This window comes from Humulus lupulus, chromosome 6, assembly GCF_963169125.1.
Source record: "Humulus lupulus chromosome 6, drHumLupu1.1, whole genome shotgun sequence".
NCBI lineage: Eukaryota > Viridiplantae > Streptophyta > Magnoliopsida > Rosales > Cannabaceae > Humulus > Humulus lupulus.
This window is the reverse complement of record NC_084798.1, coordinates 115,213,120-115,232,941: the sequence shown is the minus strand read 5'-3', so window position 1 is coordinate 115,232,941 and position 19,822 is coordinate 115,213,120. Positions and strand designations below refer to the sequence as shown.

Here is a 19,822-nt window from a genome sequence, read left to right as displayed (position 1 = left end):
AATCACAGATTAGATTTTGGGAATATTGGTTTTCTGTTATTGGGATTGTTCTTGAATCTGTTATAGTACCACAGTTTGCTTGGTTTTCGGATTGGTTCTTGGTATCCGTTTGGTTCTTTGGTGTTCAAATTTTTTTTTTTTCTTTTCAAAAATTGAGTATCTGGGTTATCAAATTTGAGAGATAAAAAAAAAAAAAAGGAAGAAAGGAAAGGAAAAATCAAGAGGATCCGAACCAAAACCCCACACAAGTGTTCCAAAAATCATCATTTTTCGTCATTTTCACCAGTTTTCGTCGGTGTTCGTTTGGTTTGTTTGGTTGGATTTGCTGCTTGAACCTCCATATCACCGTTTCATTAGTTTTCAAAGAGCTTAAAGAAGAAAATAGAGTGGAAAAAGGCAGAGGTGTGAGCTTATTTGAGGGTAAAAGCCATCATTGAGTGCAAACACGAGTGTACTTGAGTGACCATTTTCTTTGAGTGAAACACGTGAGGGAGTGCAATGAGGTCCTTTCTATAATTGTCTAACCTTATTGTTTTGCAGATTCTCCATCATGTCACAAAATCCAGAGAAAGATGCAAGCAATGATAATCCGCCACCTGAGGTTCCGAATCTACAAATACAAGCATTAATTGGGGAGATGCGAAGGATGATGAGGGCGGAGTGTGAGCAGATACATGAGAGGTTGGATAGGGTAGAAGAGGGGGCACAACGGAGACCAAGGAGGGGTAGGGTACACCAAAGGGAGGATGAGAATGAAGGGGATTTGGAAGGGGTAATTTCTGATGATGAGTTTGATAGGATATCGGCGGGTAACCATAGGAGGTATGGTGGGAATAGAGAAGATAGGAACCAGGTAGATAATTATTTGGGGAATATCAAAATGAGAATCCCAGCATTTCAGGGGAAGAGTGATCCTGAAGCATACCTTGAGTGGGAGAAGAAAATGGAGCTAGTTTTTGATTGTCACAACTACTCCGACATGAAGAAGGTAAAACTTGCTGCCATTGAGTTTACTGATTATGCTATTGTTTGGTGGGATCAGTTGTGCATCAACAGGAGGCGGAATGGAGATCGCCCTATTGACACATGGGAGGCCATGAAGAGGGTGATGAGGCGACGGTTTGTACCACCTCATTATTATCGAGATCTGTACCTTAAGTTGCAGGGTCTTCGTCAGGGCTACAGAAGTGTTGACGAGTATTACAAGGAGATGGAGATGGCTATGATTAGAGCCAATGTTGAAGAGGATCGGGAGGCAACCATGGCAAGGTTTTTGAATGGGTTGAACCGAGAGATTGCTAATCCAATTGAGCTACACCATTATGTGGAATTGGAAGATTTGGTGCATATGGCAATCAAAGTTGAGAGGCAGCTCAAGAGGGGTAGTACAAGTTCAAAGCCAAGACCGAGCCCACACCATTCAAGTGCAACACCTTGGCGGTCGAACTATCCAAAGAAGGAAGAAGACCAACCTACTTCATCCTTTACACCAAAACCAGCCACGACCCCTCAAGGTAAAACAGCCCCTACTTCGTCCCATTCTAGTGAGATAAAATGTTTCAAATGTCAGGGGCGAGGACACATACCTAGCCAATGTCCAAACAAGCGAGTTATGGTAATTCGGGATAATGGGGAGATAGATTCCGAAGAGGAAGATGATCTTGATGACATGCCACCATTGGAGGACGCTTCTATGGGTGATGAGGAGTTTGGGGCAGAATCTGGTGAGATGCTTGCACTAGTCACACGACGAGCCTTAAATTTGCAAGCAAAAGAAGAGGAAGAAGAGGTGCAGCGGGAGAACATCTTTCACACTCGTTGTCATGTGAAAGGCAAGGTATGTAGTGTGATTATTGATGGAGGTAGTTGTACTAACGTTGCTAGTTCTTCCATGGTTGAAAAGCTAGGGCTCCCAACGCTTAAACATCCTTGTCCATACAAGTTGCAGTGGTTGAATGATAGTGGTGAAGTGAGGGTTACAAAACAGGTGCTGGTATCATTTCGAATTGGCAAGTATGAGGATGAGGTATTGTGCGATGTGGTTCCCATGCAAGCTGGACACCTCCTTCTAGGAAGGCCTTGGCTATTTGATCGGCGAGTCCAGCATGATGGCTTCACCAACAAGTACTCATTCACGTTCTGTCAACGAACAATCACTCTAGCTCCATTGACGCCAAAGCAAGTATATGAAGACCAAGTGCGGTTGCAAAAATTGAGTGATCAAAAAAAATTGAGTGAGCAAAAGAAGGAGAGTGAAAAGATGAATGAGAGTGAGAAAAAAAAGAGACAAAGAGAGAAAAGGGTCGAATCAAGTGAGAGAGAAAAGAAAGAGAAGAGTTCGATCAATGAGGGAAAATTAGAGAGAAAACAAAATAATTTTTATGCAAAAAAAAGTGAGGTTAAGGAGGCTCTTTTAAACACTAACCAACTTGATGCTAACAAGCAGGTTTTTGATCCCGGTGATTGGGTATGGTTACACATGAGGAAAGAGCGATTCCCAGCACAAAGACGTTCCAAATTGCTACCTCGAGGAGATGGGCCGTTTCAAGTGCTAGAAAGGATCAATGACAATGCCTACAGACTCGATTTACCAGGTGAGTATACTGTTAGTGCTACTTTTAATGTTTCTGATTTGAGTCCTTTTGATGCAGGTGACGATTTGAGGTCAAATCTTTCTCAAGAGGGGGGGAATGATGAGGACACCAAGACTAAAAATCCAAGTCAAGTTCCGGTTGATCCAAGTCAAGAGGGGAGGAATGATGAGGACACCAGTTTAGGAGCTTGATCAATATTTAGCTTCCTGTAATGAGTCTTTTTATTTTTAATCACGTTTTTTATTTAGTCTTTGTTTTGTGATAAGTCAAACATTTGACTTGTGTGAGTCCAATAGTCCTTTTGTCTTTAATTTTCGGTTTTTATTAGGAAGACAAAGGGTTGTCTTTAAATTTCAGTTTTCATTAGGAAGACAAAGGGTTGTCTTTATTTTTCGGTTTCATTAGGAAGACAAAAGGCTTGTCTTTAATATTTCGGTTTTTAGGAAGACAAAGGGGCTTGTATTGATGTAATTTTCGGCTATATAAGGCCTTGAAAACATTTGGAAAAATCAGATTATGTTGAAAGAAATTGTGAGTTTATTTCTTCTTGAGTTCTTGAAGAAACTTTTGAACTTATCAAGGAGATTCCTTGTGGCGTTCATCCTGACTTATCAAACGGATTCCATCCCCGTTTGTGGCGTCTTCCTCATACCAAGGTTCGTGCTTGGCTAAGCATTGGGTCGCGGTTCCATTCCAATCTCGTGTGTTCTTGGTGGCTGTTCCATATTTGGTGTCGGGTTTCGTCACACTTGTTGGCGTGGTTCGTATCAATGGTGAATTTTGAGATTAGGGATGCATGTGATTGGGTTTTGAGTATTTGGGGTGCTTGGGATGAGTGGAGTGTGTTAATAAGGTTGTTTTTGAGTTTGGTGAAGGTTTGGAGAAGTTTTGGTTGAGTTTGGTTCGAGGAAATCACAGGAAGGGAAACTGAGCTATTGCCTGTCTGTGACTAGTGCTACAGCCCTAGCTTTTGGGTGTTGTAGCACTAGGCCATGCTTCCTGGGGGATTTTGCTTCTGCTTGTAGCACTGTAGCGCCCTCCTAAGAGCGTTGTAGCGCTGCCCTATTACCAGAAAGGGATTTTAGGGTTGTTTACAAGGGTTTTTGACCAAGGGTTCGGGGTTCGATTCCACCACCTTGTTTGGTGGAACTAGGACTTCCCGGGGGCTCAGAATTGGTCCCGAGGCTAGGTTTTGGACTTGAGGATTGGTGATGACTTTGACCTATGGTTGTGTTTAGGTGAGCGCTAGGGCTCGAGAGGGATTGTTCTCAAGGAGTCAAGTGATCAAAGCTAGCGAATCGAAAGGTAAGAAAACTGCACCCGGTTATATGTTTGTGATGGGACTAAGCGCTCCCGATAATTGTATTATGTCAATGATGGTATTATGCCATGGGACATGTGATAGCGGCCTAAGGGTGCCGTACACAATATTTGCGCATAGGGGCGTGGCTTGGCCACTGGTAGCCGAGGACAGCTTAATATTCACTGAGCTCAGTTTAAGCGGGCTGAAGTCAGTGGGATAACGGAGGGTGCGACCTGACGGCGCTAACCCTAGTTATCATATGTGATTTGGTGTATGCTATAAATTGATATGTTTAGTATGCTGAATACTTGACTATTCTGAATGTTGCTATGGTTAAGAAAATGTGATGCAACATGAGATATTGATTTGTCTGTTGATTGCTTATGCTCTGTTGTTGTGTTTTCTTGTTGGGCCTTGGCTCACGGGTGCTACGTGGTGCAGGTAAAGGCAAAGGAAAATTGGACCAACCCTGAGATGGAGAGCTGCGGGGTTGAATGTACATAGCCAGCTGGTCGATTGCCATGATCGAGGAGTGGATCAGGACAGGGATTGCCTAACTGTCTGTTTTGCCTTAATATGGCTTGATATTGTATTTAAACTTTATATCTTTTGTAAACAGTCTTTAATCTTAATACTATTGGGATCCCGTGTAAACAGGAAACGTCTCTTTATGAAAAATGTGACTTTTGAGACCAAAACATTTTAACCCTAGTTCCTCTATAGTTTCAATAGCATGTTTTTAATTAAACGACTTGATTAGCAAGTCTAGCACTATATAAACACACAGTGTAACGGCTTGGCTATCCAGGGCGTTACAACTACGCATAACTATCCAAGTCAATTTGCAATCAACGACTTGGCAATCAGACTATGATGACAGGGTAATAATCCTTTTCATGATCCATCACTGGCCTCTAATCATCCATAAGCAATCAGTTTATAACAATTCATCCAGATATTCATTCACATGCACAGCAGTGCTGATAAGCACGCCTAAATAGCATCATGCAATAGTCAAGGGCCAGACCCCTCCGCCAGTCCCTGAGAACTGGCAACAGTTAATGGCAGACATGCAGGCTCGGCTTCAGAGCCAAGATGAACAGATCCCAATTCTGCGGCAACGGGCTTCATCTGGAAGTGTTGCCCCTATTGTGCCACCTGAAGTGGTACCTGTAGTGCAGCCAGTTGAGGTTGGGAACAAATGGGAACCGTTGTATGAGCGGTTCAGGAAGCAGCAGCCCCCGATCTTTGAGGGAGGACCTGATCCACTGAAGGCTAAACAGTGGATGACTATGATTACCACCATACTTGATTTCATGAGGGTAGAAGGACATGACAGAGTGGCCTGTGCCACTTATATGTTGAGGGAGGATGCCCGAATCTGGTGGGAGGTGGCATCGCAGACTAGAGATGTTACTGCTTTGACTTGGGAAGGGTTTAAAGACTTGTTCAGTCAGAAGTATTATAATGTTGCCATAAGGGCAGTGAAGATAAATGAGTTCGTGGGGCTGGTTCAGGGCAGTATGACAGTTACAGAATATGCCTTGAAGTTCGACATACTTGCAAAGTTTGCACCGGATCTTGTGCCTACTGATGCAGCTAGGCAGGACAGGTTTATCAGAGGGCTGAATGCTATGATAGCCCGAGATGTGAGAATTACCACAGTTCCTGGAGGGACAACTTATGCCCAGGCTGTGGAGAAGGATCTTACCGCTGAGGAAGCGGAGAATAAGATATGGAGAGAGAGTGCTGTGAGGAGGGAGGGCTGTAGGGCGGTGCCTCCATATTCTGGTTTAGGTAGGGGCGGAGGCCCCAGTGATTTGAAGAGGAAGACCCCTGAGGCTTCGACCATTCCCGGTCCTGATAGGAGAGATCGGGGTACTCAGGGTGGCCATCAGGGAGGCAGTGATTCGTGGAGGACTTATCCAGAGTGCACGAGATGCAAGAGACGCCATCCGAGCGAGTGTCGGGCTAAGGCCTGCAATGTGTGCGGGGTGGTGGGACACCTCAGGAAGGATTGCCCGACGGTTAAGAAGGGAGAGACAGGGAAGGTGGACAACTTGACTCCAGCTCGAGTGTTCACCCTGATGCAGGCGGAGGCCGAGGCTAGTCCCTCGGTAGTGACATGTCAGCTTTCTAGTGCTGGCACTCCTTTTACTGTGTTGATTGATTCTGGTGCTATGCAATCGTTTGTATCTGATAAGGTGATTGATAGATTGTGTAGACCTAGTGAGTATAGTACCTCGGGGTTTGGGACTATTTTGCCTACAAGAGAACTGGTAGTATCTAGGAGGTGGATTAGAGCACTGCCAGTGATAGTTGATGGTAGGGAGTTGTTAGTAGACTTGATTGAGTTGAGTATGGAGGACTTTGATATGATTCTAGGTATGGATTGGCTGGTTAGATATGGAGCTACCATTGACTGCAGGAAGAAGATGGTGACTTTTGAGCCAAAGGGCGAGGATCCCTTTGTTTTTGTGGGAGCGGTGCATGGACCCCGCGTACCCAGGATATCAGCGTTGAGAGCCAAAGACTTGTTACATGGTGGATGTATAGGCTTTTTGGCTAGTGTGGTGGATACCACCAGAGTTTCACCAGTAGGACCGGAGGAGACCAGATTGGTTTGTGAGTTCTTGGATGTGTTTCCTGAGGACTTGCCTGGGTTGCCGCCGCGTAGAGAGATTCAGTTTGTCTTTGAGTTGGCGCCAGGGACAGAGCCAGTGTCGAGGGCACCATATAGGATGGCACCGGCAGAACTGAAAGAATTAAAAATACAGTTGCAAGAGCTTCTGGATTTGGGGTTCATCAGACCTAGTTACTCGCCATGGGGTGCTCCAGTTTTGTTTGTAAAGAAGAAGGATGGGACTCTGAGAATGTGCATCGACTACCGAGAATTGAACAAGTTAACTATCAAGAATAAGTATCCCCTACCAAGGATTGATGACTTGTTCGATCAGCTGCAGGGGGTGTTCTCAAAGATTGATCTTCGATCTGGTTATCACCAGCTGAGGATCAAGGATGAGGACATACCTAAGACGGCCTTCCGAATGCGGTATGGGCACTATGAGTTCTTGGTCATGTCTTTTGGTTTGACCAATGCCCCAGCAGCCTTTATGGACCTAATGAACTGGGTGTTCAAGGATTTCCTAGATCAGTTCGTTATTGTCTTCATCAACGACATCTTGGTGTACTCCAGTTCAGAGGCAGAGCATGAGCTTCATCTTCGACAGGTTCTTCAGAGGTTGAGGGAGCATCAGTTGTACGCCAAGTTTAAGAAGTGTGAATTTTGGTTACCAGAAGTGACATTCCTTGGACATATCGTAGGTGCAGATGGGATTAAGGTGGATCCATCTAAGGTGGAGGCAGTTAGGGATTGGCCGAGGCCAAGGAACGCCTCGGAGGTGCGGAGTTTTCTTGGGTTGGCAGGTTACTACAGACGGTTTGTAGAGGGCTTCTCGAAGATAACAGCACCGATGACAGAATTGACATGGAAGAATCTGAAGTTTATCTGGTCAAACAAGTGCGAAGACAGTTTCCAAGAGCTGAAGCGACGACTTATTACAGCGCCAGTGTTGAGTCTTCCTTCGGGGGAAGGGAAGTTTGTTGTTTACTGTGATGCATCGAGGTTGGGTTTAGGTTGTGTGTTGATGCATAATGAGAAAGTCATAGCTTATGCGTCACGACAGCTGAAGGAGTTTGAGTAGCGGTATCCTACCCATGATTTGGAGCTGGCAGCAGTGGTTTTTGCACTGAAGATTTGGTGACACTACCTGTATGGGGAGAAGTGCGAGGTATACACTGACCATAAGAGTCTGAAGTATTTCTTTACACAGAAGGACCTGAACATGAGATAGAGGCGTTGGCTGGAGTTGGTAAAGGATTATGATTGTGATATTCTTTACCATATGGGGAAAGCCAATGTGGTGGCAGATGCATTGAGCTGCAGAGGTCCAGGTCAGTTGTATAGTTCTGTTCAGATCTCAAGGAAGTTAGCTGATGAGATGGTCAGAGCGGGGATAGAGTTGGTAGTAGGCCGATTGGCCAATATTACTCTGCAGTCGACCCTGTTAGAGTGGATCAGAGAAGGGCAGTTGGCAGATGCTCAGTTACAGAAGGTTAGGGAAGATGTCTTAGCGGGGGTAGCTAAGAACTATTCTATATCTGAGGTTGGTTTGCTTCGGTATCAGGGATGGATTTGTGTTCCAGCTGATGAGGGGATTAGACGAGAGATACTGGATGAGTCTCATACGACACCGTACTCACTTCATCCGGGTACCACGAAGATGTACCAAGATTTACGGACCTTATATTGGTGGCCCGGGATGAAGAGGGATGTGGTAGAGTACGTTGCTAGATGCTTAACCTGTCAGCAGGTGAAAGCAGAGCCTCAGCGACCAGCAGGGTTGCTTCAGCCTTTGGGTATTCCTGAATGGAAATGGGAGGACATTACTATGGATTTTGTGGAAGGTTTACCCAGGACAGTGGGGCTTCATGACTCAGTGTGGGTGATAGTGGACAGGTACACCAAGTCAGCCCATTTTCTAACAGTGAGATCAACATATACTGTGGATCAGTACGCAGAGTTATATGTGAGGGAGATCGTACGTCTCCATGGGGTTCCTAAGTCTATAGTGTCAGACCGGGATCCTATTTTCACTTCCAAGTTTTGGGGTGGTTTGCAGAAAGCTTTGGGGACTCAGTTGAAGTTCAGTACAGCCTTTCATCCTCAGATTGATGGACAGTCTGAGAGGACGATCCAAGTATTTAGAAGATATGCTCAGAGCATGTGTGATTGATTTTGAGGGTTCATGGAGTAAGTATCTTCTGTTGATTGAATTTTCGTACAATAATAGTTATCAGTCAACAATTGGAGTGGCTCCCTATGAGATGTTGTATGGAAGGAAGTGTAGATCACCCATTCATTGGGATGAGATGGGTGAGAGGAGATATTTGGGGCCAGATATGGTTCAGAAGACAAGTGAAGCTATAGAGAAGATCCGGGCTAGAATGCTCGCATCTCAAAGCAGACAGAAAAGCTACGCTGATCTTAAGCGTAGGGACGTGGAGTTCCAGGTTGGGGACCACGTTTTTCTCCGAGTTTCACCATTGCGAGGGGTGAGAAGATTTGGAAAGAAGGGCAAGCTAAGCCCTAGATTCATTGGACCATTTGAGATTCTAGAAAGGATTGGTCAGGTGGCTTACAGATTAGCTTTGCCACCATCGTTGTCAAGGCTTCATGACGTATTCCATGTTTCCATGCTTCGGAAGTACGTCTCAGACGTGACTCATGTGTTGAGGTATGAAGATTTGGAGTTACAGACAGATTTGGCTTATGAAGAGCAACTAGTTCAGATCTTGGATCGAAAAGAGAAATTATTGCGAAATAAGACGATTCCTCTGGTTAAAGTGCTGTGGAGGAATAGTAAGGTCGAGGAGGCAACCTGGGAGATTGAGACAGTGATGCGGGATCAGTATCCTAAGTTGTTCAGGTAAATTTCGAGGATGAAATTCTCATTAGGAGGGGATAGTTGGGCCTTGATTAGTGTTCCTGGAGGGAATACTGGGAATTATGTGTGACTTTAATGAGTAAATGCATGATTATGATTTAAAGCATGTTATATGACTATTTGAATATTCGAGATGCATGACTATGTGTATTAGTATGCATGTAGGCATTGATTAGGTTAGAAGGGCGTAATCGTAATTTTGGCCATTATGGGGATAACTGTATTGATATATGTGATAATTGTCGAGACCACATTATTATGTTGATATATTTGTGATCTGTGACTCGAGACGATCCTAGTGAGCAGATTAGCGAAAAAGTCATGGCGGGGATTTATACCCGGCTTGGGGTGAGCCTAAGGGTATAAATGGGAATTTGGTGAGTATATCGGAGTCTATTTTGACATCGAGGAATATTATTGGTGATCAATTAGGTATTGGGAAGTAGGCGGTAACTATTAGACACTCGAGGAGTTAGCGGGAATTGGGGTGAAATGACTAAAATGGCCCTAAGTGGACTGAAGGGTTTATAATTAAAAGGGAGGGCATTAAGGTCATTTGGCTTTTTAAAGATGGGTAATGCTGAGGCTTTATGTTAGTGGAAGTGGTAGAATACTACAGAAGTCTGAGGAAAGAAGGAAAAGAAAGAAAAGAGAAAGGGAGGAAAACAGAGTTGTTTTCTCTAGGGTCGGTATGTGGTTCTCTAACCACTTTTCTTGGGTTTTCTTGGAGCAAAGCTCAGAGGAGAGCTAGGTTAGGCTGAGCATCAAGGATCCTAAGCTAGGCTTGAAGAACTGGCAGGGGTTTAGCAAGAACACACCATCACTTGAGGTAAGACTTTGTAGCTTCTTCAGTTTCTGGTTTTAGTTTTTGACCTATGGTGTATAAGTTGGACTTGATGGGAACTTTAGGGAATTCAGACCAAAGGCTGAGGAAGAGCAAGCCAAGGAGGTGTATAGGTTGTCTTGAAACCGAATTCCCACTAAAGGTATGAAATTCTAAGCCTGTAACTTTGATGTTTTAACTGGTTCTGCTGAGTTTTGATGTCTAGAAGTGGCTATGGTGAATTTTGAGATTAGGGATGCATGTGAGTGGGTTTTGAGTATTTGGGGTGCTTGGGATGAGTGGAGTGTGTTAATAAGGTTGTTTTTGAGTTTGGTGAAGGTTTGGAGAAGTTTTGGTTGAGTTTGGTTCGAGGAAATCGCAGGAAGGGAAACTGAGTTGTTGCCTGTCTGTGACTAGCGCTACAGCGCTAGCCTTTGGGCGCTGTAGCGCTAGGCCATGCTTCCTGGGGGATTTTGCTTCTGCTTGTAGCGCTGTAGCACCCTCCTAAGAGCGCTGTAGCGCTGCCCTGTTTCCAGAAAGGGATTTTAGGGTTGTTTACAAGGGTTTTTTACCAAGGGTTCGGGGTTCGATTCCACCCCCTTGTTTGGTGGAACTAAGACTTCCCGGGGGCTCGGGAATGGTCCCGAGGCTAGGTTTTGGACTTGAGGTTTGGTGATGACTTTGACCTATGGTTGTGTTTAGGTGAGCGCTAGGGCTCGAGAGGGATCGTGCTCAAGGAGTCAAGTGATCAAAGCTAGCAAATCGAAAGGTAAGAAAACTGCACCCGGTTATATGTTTGTGATGGGACTAAGCGCTCCCGATAATTGTATTATGTCGATGATGGTATTATGCCATGGGACATGTGATAGCGGCCTAAGGGTGCCGTACACAACATTTGCGCACAGGGCGCGACTTGGCCACTGGTAGCCGAGGACAGCTTAATATTCACTGAGCTCGGTTTAAGCGGGCCAGAGTCAGTGGGATAACGGAGGGTGCGGCCTGAGGGCGCTAACCCTAGTTATCATATGTGATTTGGTGTATGCTATAAATTGATATGTTTAGTATGTAGAATACTTAACTATTCTGAATGTTGATATGGTTAAGAAAATGTGATGCAACATGAGATATTGATTTGTCTGTTGATTGCTTATGCTCTGTTGTTGTGTTTTCTTGCTGGGCCTTGGCTCACGGGTGCTACGTGGTGCAGGTAAAGGCAAAGGAAAATTGGACCAACCCTGAGATGGAGAGCTACGAGGTTGAATGTACATAGCTAGCTGTTCGATTACCATGATCAAGGAGTGGATTAGGACAGGGATTGCCTAACTGTCTGTTTTGCCTTAATATGGCTTGATATTGTATTTAAACTTTATATCTTTTGTAAACAGTCTTTAATCTTAATATTATTGGGATCCCGTGTAAACAGGAAACGTCTCTTTATGAAAAATGTGACTTTTGAGACCAAAACATTTTAACCCTAGGTCCTCTATAGTTTCAATAGCACGTTTTTAATTAAACGACTTGATTAGCAAGTCTAGCACTATATAAACACACAGTGTAACGGTTTTGGCTATCCACGGCGTTACAATGCAACATGAATTTGTCTCCTTGAGTCACTTGGATCTTCAAGAATAAGAATTGGCTAAGGTCTACAAGCAGCTCGGATCTTTTTACTGTCACTATTTTCCATGCTCAGGTCTGAAGCATCTCGAATGGCTTACAAGACAACTCGTGAGGCTATGCGCACCAGAATCACTATTAAAAGATCGACGAAGTCAAGTAATGATACGTCCAAGGCCTAAAGGTCTGGTCCTCATGAAGAGAAACCTGAATAGAGTTCACACGATAAGTTAGCCTTATGCAAACATGAAGACTGACTTGGGTGGCAATCGTTATACCCATTTTTGGAGTATCACTACCCATCAACCCAGATCATGCCTAGAGCCTAGTCAATTGTAACTTTGTATAATTCTTGGACCAAGCCCGATAACTTAAGCCCACACTCAAATGTAACCCTAGCTCTTCAATATAAATAAGAGGAGAGGGGAGAGGAAAAATGGTGGCGGTTTTTCACAGAGAGAGTTCTCTCCATCTTCAATGGAGTCGAATAGATAAAAGCTAAATACAAATGCAAACCATGTCTTGGAAGATCAATGACAGTGACTAAGTGGATGTAAGCCATCTTTTTGGAGCTGAACCACTATAAAACTCTCTCTATTCATTATTTCTGGGCACTAGACACATTCCTTATACTTTATTTAGCTCTCAAAAACCTTCTCAATATTATTTTTTGGGTGTTAGACGAGTTAATGAAAAAATGAGTCAACAAGTTATTTAATTATTCCTTTTTAAATATGATTTAAATAAATAATTAAATATAAATATCAGATTAGTTTTAATTTATTTTTTTAATAAAATAAATATTTTTTAATTAGATTAAATATCTTTTATAAGTCTGATAATACATGACTTTCATAATAAGTTTTTATTTTATGAGATTAAAAATACAGACTCTCTCTAAAGCGATAGTTTTCTAAATCTGAAAACTATCATATACCTCTTCTATCTGTCAAACTTCTCTAGATCTCATGTGTTGAGTACATTTAGAGAGTCACATAAATCAACATTTTGAATCCTACGTGCCAACACACGTCCTTGTGTGTTTGAGAACTGGTCTGGAAGGTCAAGGTGTGAGCTTTCAGATTACTGGATAGGAAGACCGTTGATTTTATACAATAAGATTCAAGGACACTTGATAGGCTACAAGAGGTAATCATTAATCTGTTTTGTATGTAATTTAATATTTATATATGTATATGATCCTGGTTGGTATTAATATTTATTAAAATGGGTCCATATTTTTTGCTGCGCACCTTTGATTTGATCATTTAATACCAACAATAATTTCTTCATGCACTAAAAACAGAAAATGCCCCTACCAGTTGGGATAAAAGGCATGCCCCTATTGTAGAATTTTCCTATATATTTTGTCAAATCACTTGATATCTTACTTATTTGTTTTATATTTTTTTGTCAAATCATTCTTTTTTATTGAGAAAATTTAAATCAACCCCAATGTTTCAAAATTATTAAGTGCTTTATTTAATTTATTTATTTTCAATATACATTAACAACATTAATTAGATACATCATCTTCTGTTAATAAAGACAAAATTTTAAGATATGCCTTGGATTGTAAAAATAAAATGGTTTTGTGCTTATTTGATGATGCCCATAAACTTTTGTAGCATATATTAATAGTAGCAGAAGAGATAGTAATAAAAAATAATATATATTTTTGAAAATTATAGCTAGTCAAATCTCAACACTCAATGTTAAACCAAGACTATAATCTAGTCTAAATTTCAAACTTTGTTACAAAAATATATTTTTTAAAGTTAAAAAATTAGTTTTGTAAATCTTTGTAACAATCATGTTAAATAAATTTGTAAATATTTATGTAAATATTAGTTACAAAAATAAACTTTTTTACAAATCTCAACACTCAATGTTAAACCAAAACTATAATCTAGTCTAAATTTCAAACTTTGTTACACAAATATATTTTTTAAAGTTAAAAAATTAGTTTTGTAAATCTTTGTAACAATCATGTTAAATAAATTTGTAAATATTTATGTAAATATTAGTTACAAAAATAAACTTTTTTACTTGTGAAATAAGTTTTGTAAACTGTTGTTACAAAGATGTAAAACTTGTTTAAAAAAATTATGTATTTCACCACTTAGTAACCGCATTTTTCATATAAATATATATATTTAATAAAGTGTTATATAAATAATGAATATCTTAAATTTATATTTTTAAGTTGTATAAATTAAACATGATGGTTTCTATAATTTTTGGGTCCAATATTGTAATAATATGGAAAAATATAATATTTTTATATAAAGTTTGGTTACGATTTCTTAACTATAAATTATTTTCGTAAATGTTAGTTACAAAAATATATTTTTTAGTTAAAACTAGATTTGTAAACTATTGTTACAAAAATAAAAATGTTAGTTAAGAATTTATTTGTAAGTTTTATCTAAAAAAAAAATACAATTCCATAGCTAATTTTTATAAATATTATTTACAAACATTTAATAGATATTTATAATTTTATAACAGATATTTACAGTTTGTAAACATGGATCACAAAGTATTATATTTTACTATTTTTATTTACGATTTTGCCACTATATATTTACAGTTTTGTCGCTGTGTTTTATACAAAACTTTCGTATTTTTCATAATTTTTTTTAACTTTGAGTGCATTTTTATAGATTTACCAAAATAATTCAGTCAGGCCCAGTTTAGTCTGACTAAGAGCCCATTTAGAAACAAGCACGGTATGTTTTACAATGTTCCTTCCAACACCTTAGTATTACTCCAATTGGATGAGTGGATAGGATGTAGCAAGTGTGATAATAAAAGCTCAGTCAGATGTTGGAGTAAACAGTTTAAACCTTGGAAGGAAGGAAGGAACTGAGTAGTTATGGCTTCAATACCATGGACTATAACTTCCACACCCCACCTGACCTTAACCCCTCATTCATCTACTTCTCTGCCCAAATTCAACACCCAGTTTGTGAGTGGCAGAAGAAGTAGTAGGCTTGGTTGGGTTAGATCCTCCTCTGGTATTGGTCCCTCCAACGGGTCTAGAGCCAAGTGTTGGTTCAAATTTGGCAAAAATGGTGTTGATGCTGAAGGTGCTGGCATTTATGGCAGTCAGTCCCGTGATGATTTTGATAGAGATGATGTCGAACAGGTTCTCTCTCTCTCTCTCTCTCTCTCTCTTTATATATCTATATATATAGATTTATTTTATATATATAAATTACTTGAGTGCTTGCTTTGCTGTTTGTCATTTATTATTGTTGAAAACTTGAGAAACAAATTGTAAGATTAATGTAATGTTTTCTTAAATGCAATTTGATTGAAATTCAGAAAATAATATAAAAAGTATCTGATATTGCTGGAGACTTTTGAACAGTTACTTCATTCGAGGACTGTATAGTTGCTGTATGAACAATTATCTCAGGAATGTTGTTCACTTTCAGAAAAAAGAACAATTTTTTTCTTTGTTTTGTCCTTCAAATATCATGGTCTTGGACAATGCAGAGGTAACTCTAATCAATTTACTTGGTTATGGAATATTAGTGAGGAGAACTAAGAACTTGGTTGTGGTTGTGGACTTGTGGTTCAGCAATTTACATGGTCTTTTGGTGCTTTTTATTGATACCCCATTTGCAAAAACTCAAAATGTAATTTAGTTGCACTATAAATATATTATCATCTTACTTTTCTGGTGTGGTTATTGGCAAAACTGTTGTTTCTAAATGATGACTTTAATGGTTGAAGTCAGCGAAACTAGTCTCAAACATGGAACATAATTGAATGTCATTGTCATTTGACTTTGTTTTGTACAGTATTTCAACTACATGGGAATGCTTGCTGTTGAGGGTACATATGATAAAATGGAGGCTCTTCTAAGCTTAAACATTCATCCAGTAGATATTTTGCTGATGATGGCTGCCTCAGAGGGTGACAAGCCAAAAATTGAGGAGTTACTAAGAGCTGGAGCTAAGTATGATGTCAAGGATGGTGATGGAAGAACAGCAATTGAGAGAGCTCAAAGTGATGAAACCAAGGACTTCATTCTTAATTTTTCAGTTCAAAAAGCATGATATTGAATACAGTTTTAAATAAAAGTTTATTGTAGTTTGGGGTATTTTTTTTCTTTCCCTTCTGAGTTTTCTTATAGCTTAATCTTTGCTATGTTTTTGCCATCGAATCTAAATCTTTTTGCCATCGAATCTAAATCTTTTTGCCATGTGGCAACTGAATTTTACCTTCAACTTCTGATGTAGAAAGAAAGACATGACATGTAATAGAAATGAATCAAAAACAATGATTTGTAATTAGTTGGAAGAAAGGAAAAATTCCCATATTAGCAGGATAATGCCAAATAGCCCTTTTATATGGTTAGAGAACTGTACTGTACTTGGTTGAAAATTGGCCTTTTCTTTTTTCTCTTATTGATAATCTGGTCGAGAGCTGATATAAATGTCAAGATAATATTATAACAATATCAAGGCATTAAAATGGAAACGTTTATTTACTGTCTCAAGTTGCTTTAGAGATTAAATACAGAAGTTACTAACAAGTTTATTGACAATCTACTTAAAATAGAGCTCAACAAGCTTCTTCAGAGTGTCAAATACACTAGTAAAAGGGTTAAACTCAACAGAGGCTTTCAATCCCAGATCAGGGAACTGGTTAGTTAGAGCCTGCTGCATTCCTGACATTGACATCATCGCAGTTAGCTGACTATTTGACATTACTTGGCAATCTTGTGGGGTGTCTTTGATTTTGCTCGGATCATATCCAAAGTTGGCCAAGTAAGACTTGTACTTCTCTATGAATTGAGGTCCAGGGTTAGGTGTCCTTGAGTATATCTGAAATTCGCATCCAAAAATTGCTGGTTAATTTAATCTTAAAAAAAATGCTATTTTGATGTCAGAAGACTCGTTACCAAAAGAGAGCTTGTTTAAAAAGGATAGTGTTCTAACAAGTAAAGATCATTTTTCACACTAGATTGATGCAAACTAGTCTATATATTTCAATGAGTTCTTACCTGTATAAAACTTCTGTCTTTTGCTCCAGAAACAAGAGCGAAATTGTAGTAATCAGTTGCAATCACATCATATGGCTCCTTAGGAATGAAGGGCAATGTTGGGAAACGCAGATAACATTTCTCTTTAATCATCTCTTGTTTTTCCAGATCAGTCTCATTTTGCTCCAAATCGTTTTCTGAAAGGCATTGGACCTTCCCTCTTATACCTGTTATATATCCATCAGGGTCTCCGTGAACACAAAAGGTATCAACTTGAATTGATGGTGCCTCCATATCAAACGTATATACACCCTGCATTTTCATATATTTTAGCAGCCATAGATATCTTTTATAATATTGAATACGAACAATCTTCATTTTGATTTAGAATACTTCAAGGAGCTGAAAAATTATTTATCTCAGCTTCCTAATTACATTAACGGCAAGCCAAAGAAGTATTCCAAATTCACAGCCAAAATCGATTCTACTGAGGACAAGAACTAAGGTTTCATCTGCTCATGTCTATTACTTTCTTTAAGAGATAGTATAAGCATCAAGATTCACAAATCACAGCTATACATACCCTTTTGCATTTACCTGCGTGCAGTGGCAATCTTCCTGACCTTGTCCAGCGAACCCGCGTTTAAGAGAAGCTACTTCAAACCATCTTCCAGAATATCTGATGGGATCAAAATTCTTAGCCGTCATGCCTCTCATCATCATTAGCTTCGCACCTCCTTTATAAGAATCCTCATCAAGTGGAAGGGTTGGCAAATTACTTGCTGCATTTGCAAGCTGGCATATATTTCTTTGATGGGGCACATCAGCAGCCACAGCCTGCCATTACAAATAAGAACAACTAATTACTACCAAGGAGTAATGTTCCCTGTCAAATTAGATGAATTTTAACTCAACTCAAATTCGATTGTGGCTTCCAACATACTGAAGAGTGAAGACCATTTCTTTGAACAATCAATAAACAGCTTGATATGGGAAAGAACTAAAATCTATTACAAAATGTTCAATTTAAGGAGACCTTGTCCTTCAACTCATGCTAGAATCTCATAAAGTACTTGGTCTAATAGTTGGTTCTCACAAATCAAATGCAACCATGCCCACGAACTAGTGATAAGAATCTTCACTTTTTCCTCAAGTCAAGCACTATTTTTTTAGTTTTTACTCAAAGAACATTGCTGAATTCTATAATACTAGAAGATAAAGAAACTCAAGGCCAAGGCACCTGATTAATTTGAGAGATGGTGATTATTGAAGCTGCAAGACCAGATAAAATATGTCTGGTCACAAGCTTACTAGATACAGAAGAATTCTCAATTGAGCACTTCACCATTATTTTACCAGGCACTCCCCTGCATTATTAGCAGGACAACAAGTGTCATTTGCAAAATCAAGTTTTACTCGAGTGAAATTTGAAACATATATATTTATATATTACTAACTTGTACAGATTTTTTTGCAAGGAAAATTCTGGGTAATACAGGGAAAAAAAAAATTAGAAACCCAGAAAAACCAATCTAAGCATTTATAAAAAGAATATATAAATATATATATATATATAATTATATTGTAGCTGTATGGAACCTGGAGATAGAGGAGGAAACAATAGAAGAAGAGGAATGGAAAAATGGTACAGCTTGTAGAAGAGCTTGCACCATTTTTACCAGTTATTAAGGCTCAAAGCTTTCTCTCTCTCACTCTCTCTCTCTCTCTCTCTCTCTACAGAGATGAGCTGAGCTCCATCATCAACAGCTTCTGGTTAAGCTCCTCTGCCACTAGATTCTTGAAGAAACATCTTCTTGTTCTGTCATTATCTCGATTCCCAACGGTTGGCCCCACTAAAATCTTAATAACTGTTGAAATATAAATTCAAATTCCACAATTAAAAATAAAATTAAGGGCAACTGTGAAAGAGACTATAAATCTTAATAAGTGATGAAATTTACATTCAAATTCCACAATTAAAAATAAAAGTTAGGGCAATTCTTTTAGGGAAATTTGAGTTTTTATGATTAGTGGATGAAACTAATTAAAAAATATTAAATATTTTAAATATTTCAAAATAATATCACTTTTTAATACACTATTCAAACTAATCAAAAGATTTGAAACTCTGATATCTATAGAAAATCGACTTTGCTCGATGGTGCTTGATGTCAGCTCGATGGGGCCTTCAAAATCAAGATTTGAATGAAAAAAAAATCGATTTTTCTCGATGGTGGGTCGATGGTTGCTCAATGGTGGCACGATACTCTGGTTGCTCGATGTGATTCTTGCAAGAGGCATTATTTTTCACTCGAGTGTCCGTTTGAGGTTTTTTATTTTGGGTATTTTTTTTCGAGATCTACACATTTGAGATGTGCATATACACATTTTCAAAGTTTAAAACTTGAAAACATAACAAAACATGTCTTTAACATGAGGTATGTTTTTTATTTTGCATTTTTTTTTCAAGTTTTACAAATCTAAAATGTGTCTACCAACATGTAGTGTAACGTCCTGGATAGCCAAGACCGTTACACTGTGTATTTATAAAGGTGCAGGTGATGAGGACACCAAGACTAAAGATCCAAGTCAAGTTCCAGTTGATCCAAGTCAAGAGAGGAGGAATGATGAGGACACCAGTTTAGGAGCTTGATCAATATTTAGCTTCTTGTAATGAGTCTTACTGGATTTTGGCATCTTGTATTTTTATTTTAATCAGTCACTTAATCACGTTTTATTTAGTCTTTGTTTTTATCTTGTGAAAAGTCAAACACTTGACTTGTGTGAGTCCAAGAGTCTTTTTCTGTGATTGTTAGGGTTTTCATTAGGAAGACAAAGGGGCTTTTCTTTCATGTAATTTCGGCCATAAGAGGGCTTGAAAACGTTTGGAAAAATCAGATTATGATGAAATGAAATTTGTGAGTTTTTCTTCTTGAGTTCTTGAAGAAACTATTAGAACTTATCAAGGGGTTCCTTGTG

At 39.5% G+C, this 19,822-nt stretch overlaps 2 protein-coding genes across 2 annotated transcripts; one reads left to right on the top strand and one right to left on the bottom strand.

Annotated features, from left to right (window-relative positions):
- Positions 1–14,648: 14,648 nt before the first annotated feature.
- Positions 14,649–16,189, top strand: LOC133782461 (protein LHCP TRANSLOCATION DEFECT). Its single transcript, XM_062221779.1, has 2 exons — positions 14,649–14,995; positions 15,657–16,189. The coding sequence occupies exons 1-2, from the start codon at positions 14,723–14,725 to the stop codon at positions 15,912–15,914; spliced, it is 531 nt and encodes a 176-aa protein (XP_062077763.1). The 5' UTR covers positions 14,649–14,722; the 3' UTR covers positions 15,915–16,189.
- Positions 16,190–16,321: 132 nt separating this feature from the next.
- Positions 16,322–18,627, bottom strand: LOC133782460 (chloroplastic lipocalin). Its single transcript, XM_062221778.1, has 5 exons — positions 18,443–18,627; positions 18,084–18,210; positions 17,441–17,680; positions 16,865–17,155; positions 16,322–16,685 (listed from the first exon to the last, which is right to left on the bottom strand). Exons 1-5 carry the CDS (start codon positions 18,514–18,516, stop codon positions 16,407–16,409), a joined length of 1,011 nt encoding a protein of 336 aa, XP_062077762.1. The 5' UTR covers positions 18,517–18,627; the 3' UTR covers positions 16,322–16,406.
- Between the last annotated feature and the right edge of the window lie 1,195 nt (positions 18,628–19,822).

What these genes read in the sequence shown, in the direction of transcription:
- LOC133782461 (XM_062221779.1), top strand. Translation starts at nt 14,723, where the DNA reads ATGGCTTCAATACCATGGACTATAACTTCCACACCCCACCTGACCTTA. An exon ending in ATAGAGATGATGTCGAACAG is followed by an intron (nt 14,996 to 15,656) that starts GTTCTCTCTCTC and finishes TGTTTTGTACAG; the next exon opens with TATTTCAACTACATGGGAAT.
- LOC133782460 (XM_062221778.1), bottom strand. Translation starts at nt 18,516, where the DNA reads ATGGTGCAAGCTCTTCTACAAGCTGTACCATTTTTCCATTCCTCTTCT. An exon ending in CCATCTCTCAAATTAATCAG is followed by an intron (nt 17,681 to 18,083) that starts GTGCCTTGGCCT and finishes TTGTAATGGCAG; the next exon opens with GCTGTGGCTGCTGATGTGCC. An exon ending in AAGACAGAAGTTTTATACAG is followed by an intron (nt 16,686 to 16,864) that starts GTAAGAACTCAT and finishes TGCGAATTTCAG; the next exon opens with ATATACTCAAGGACACCTAA.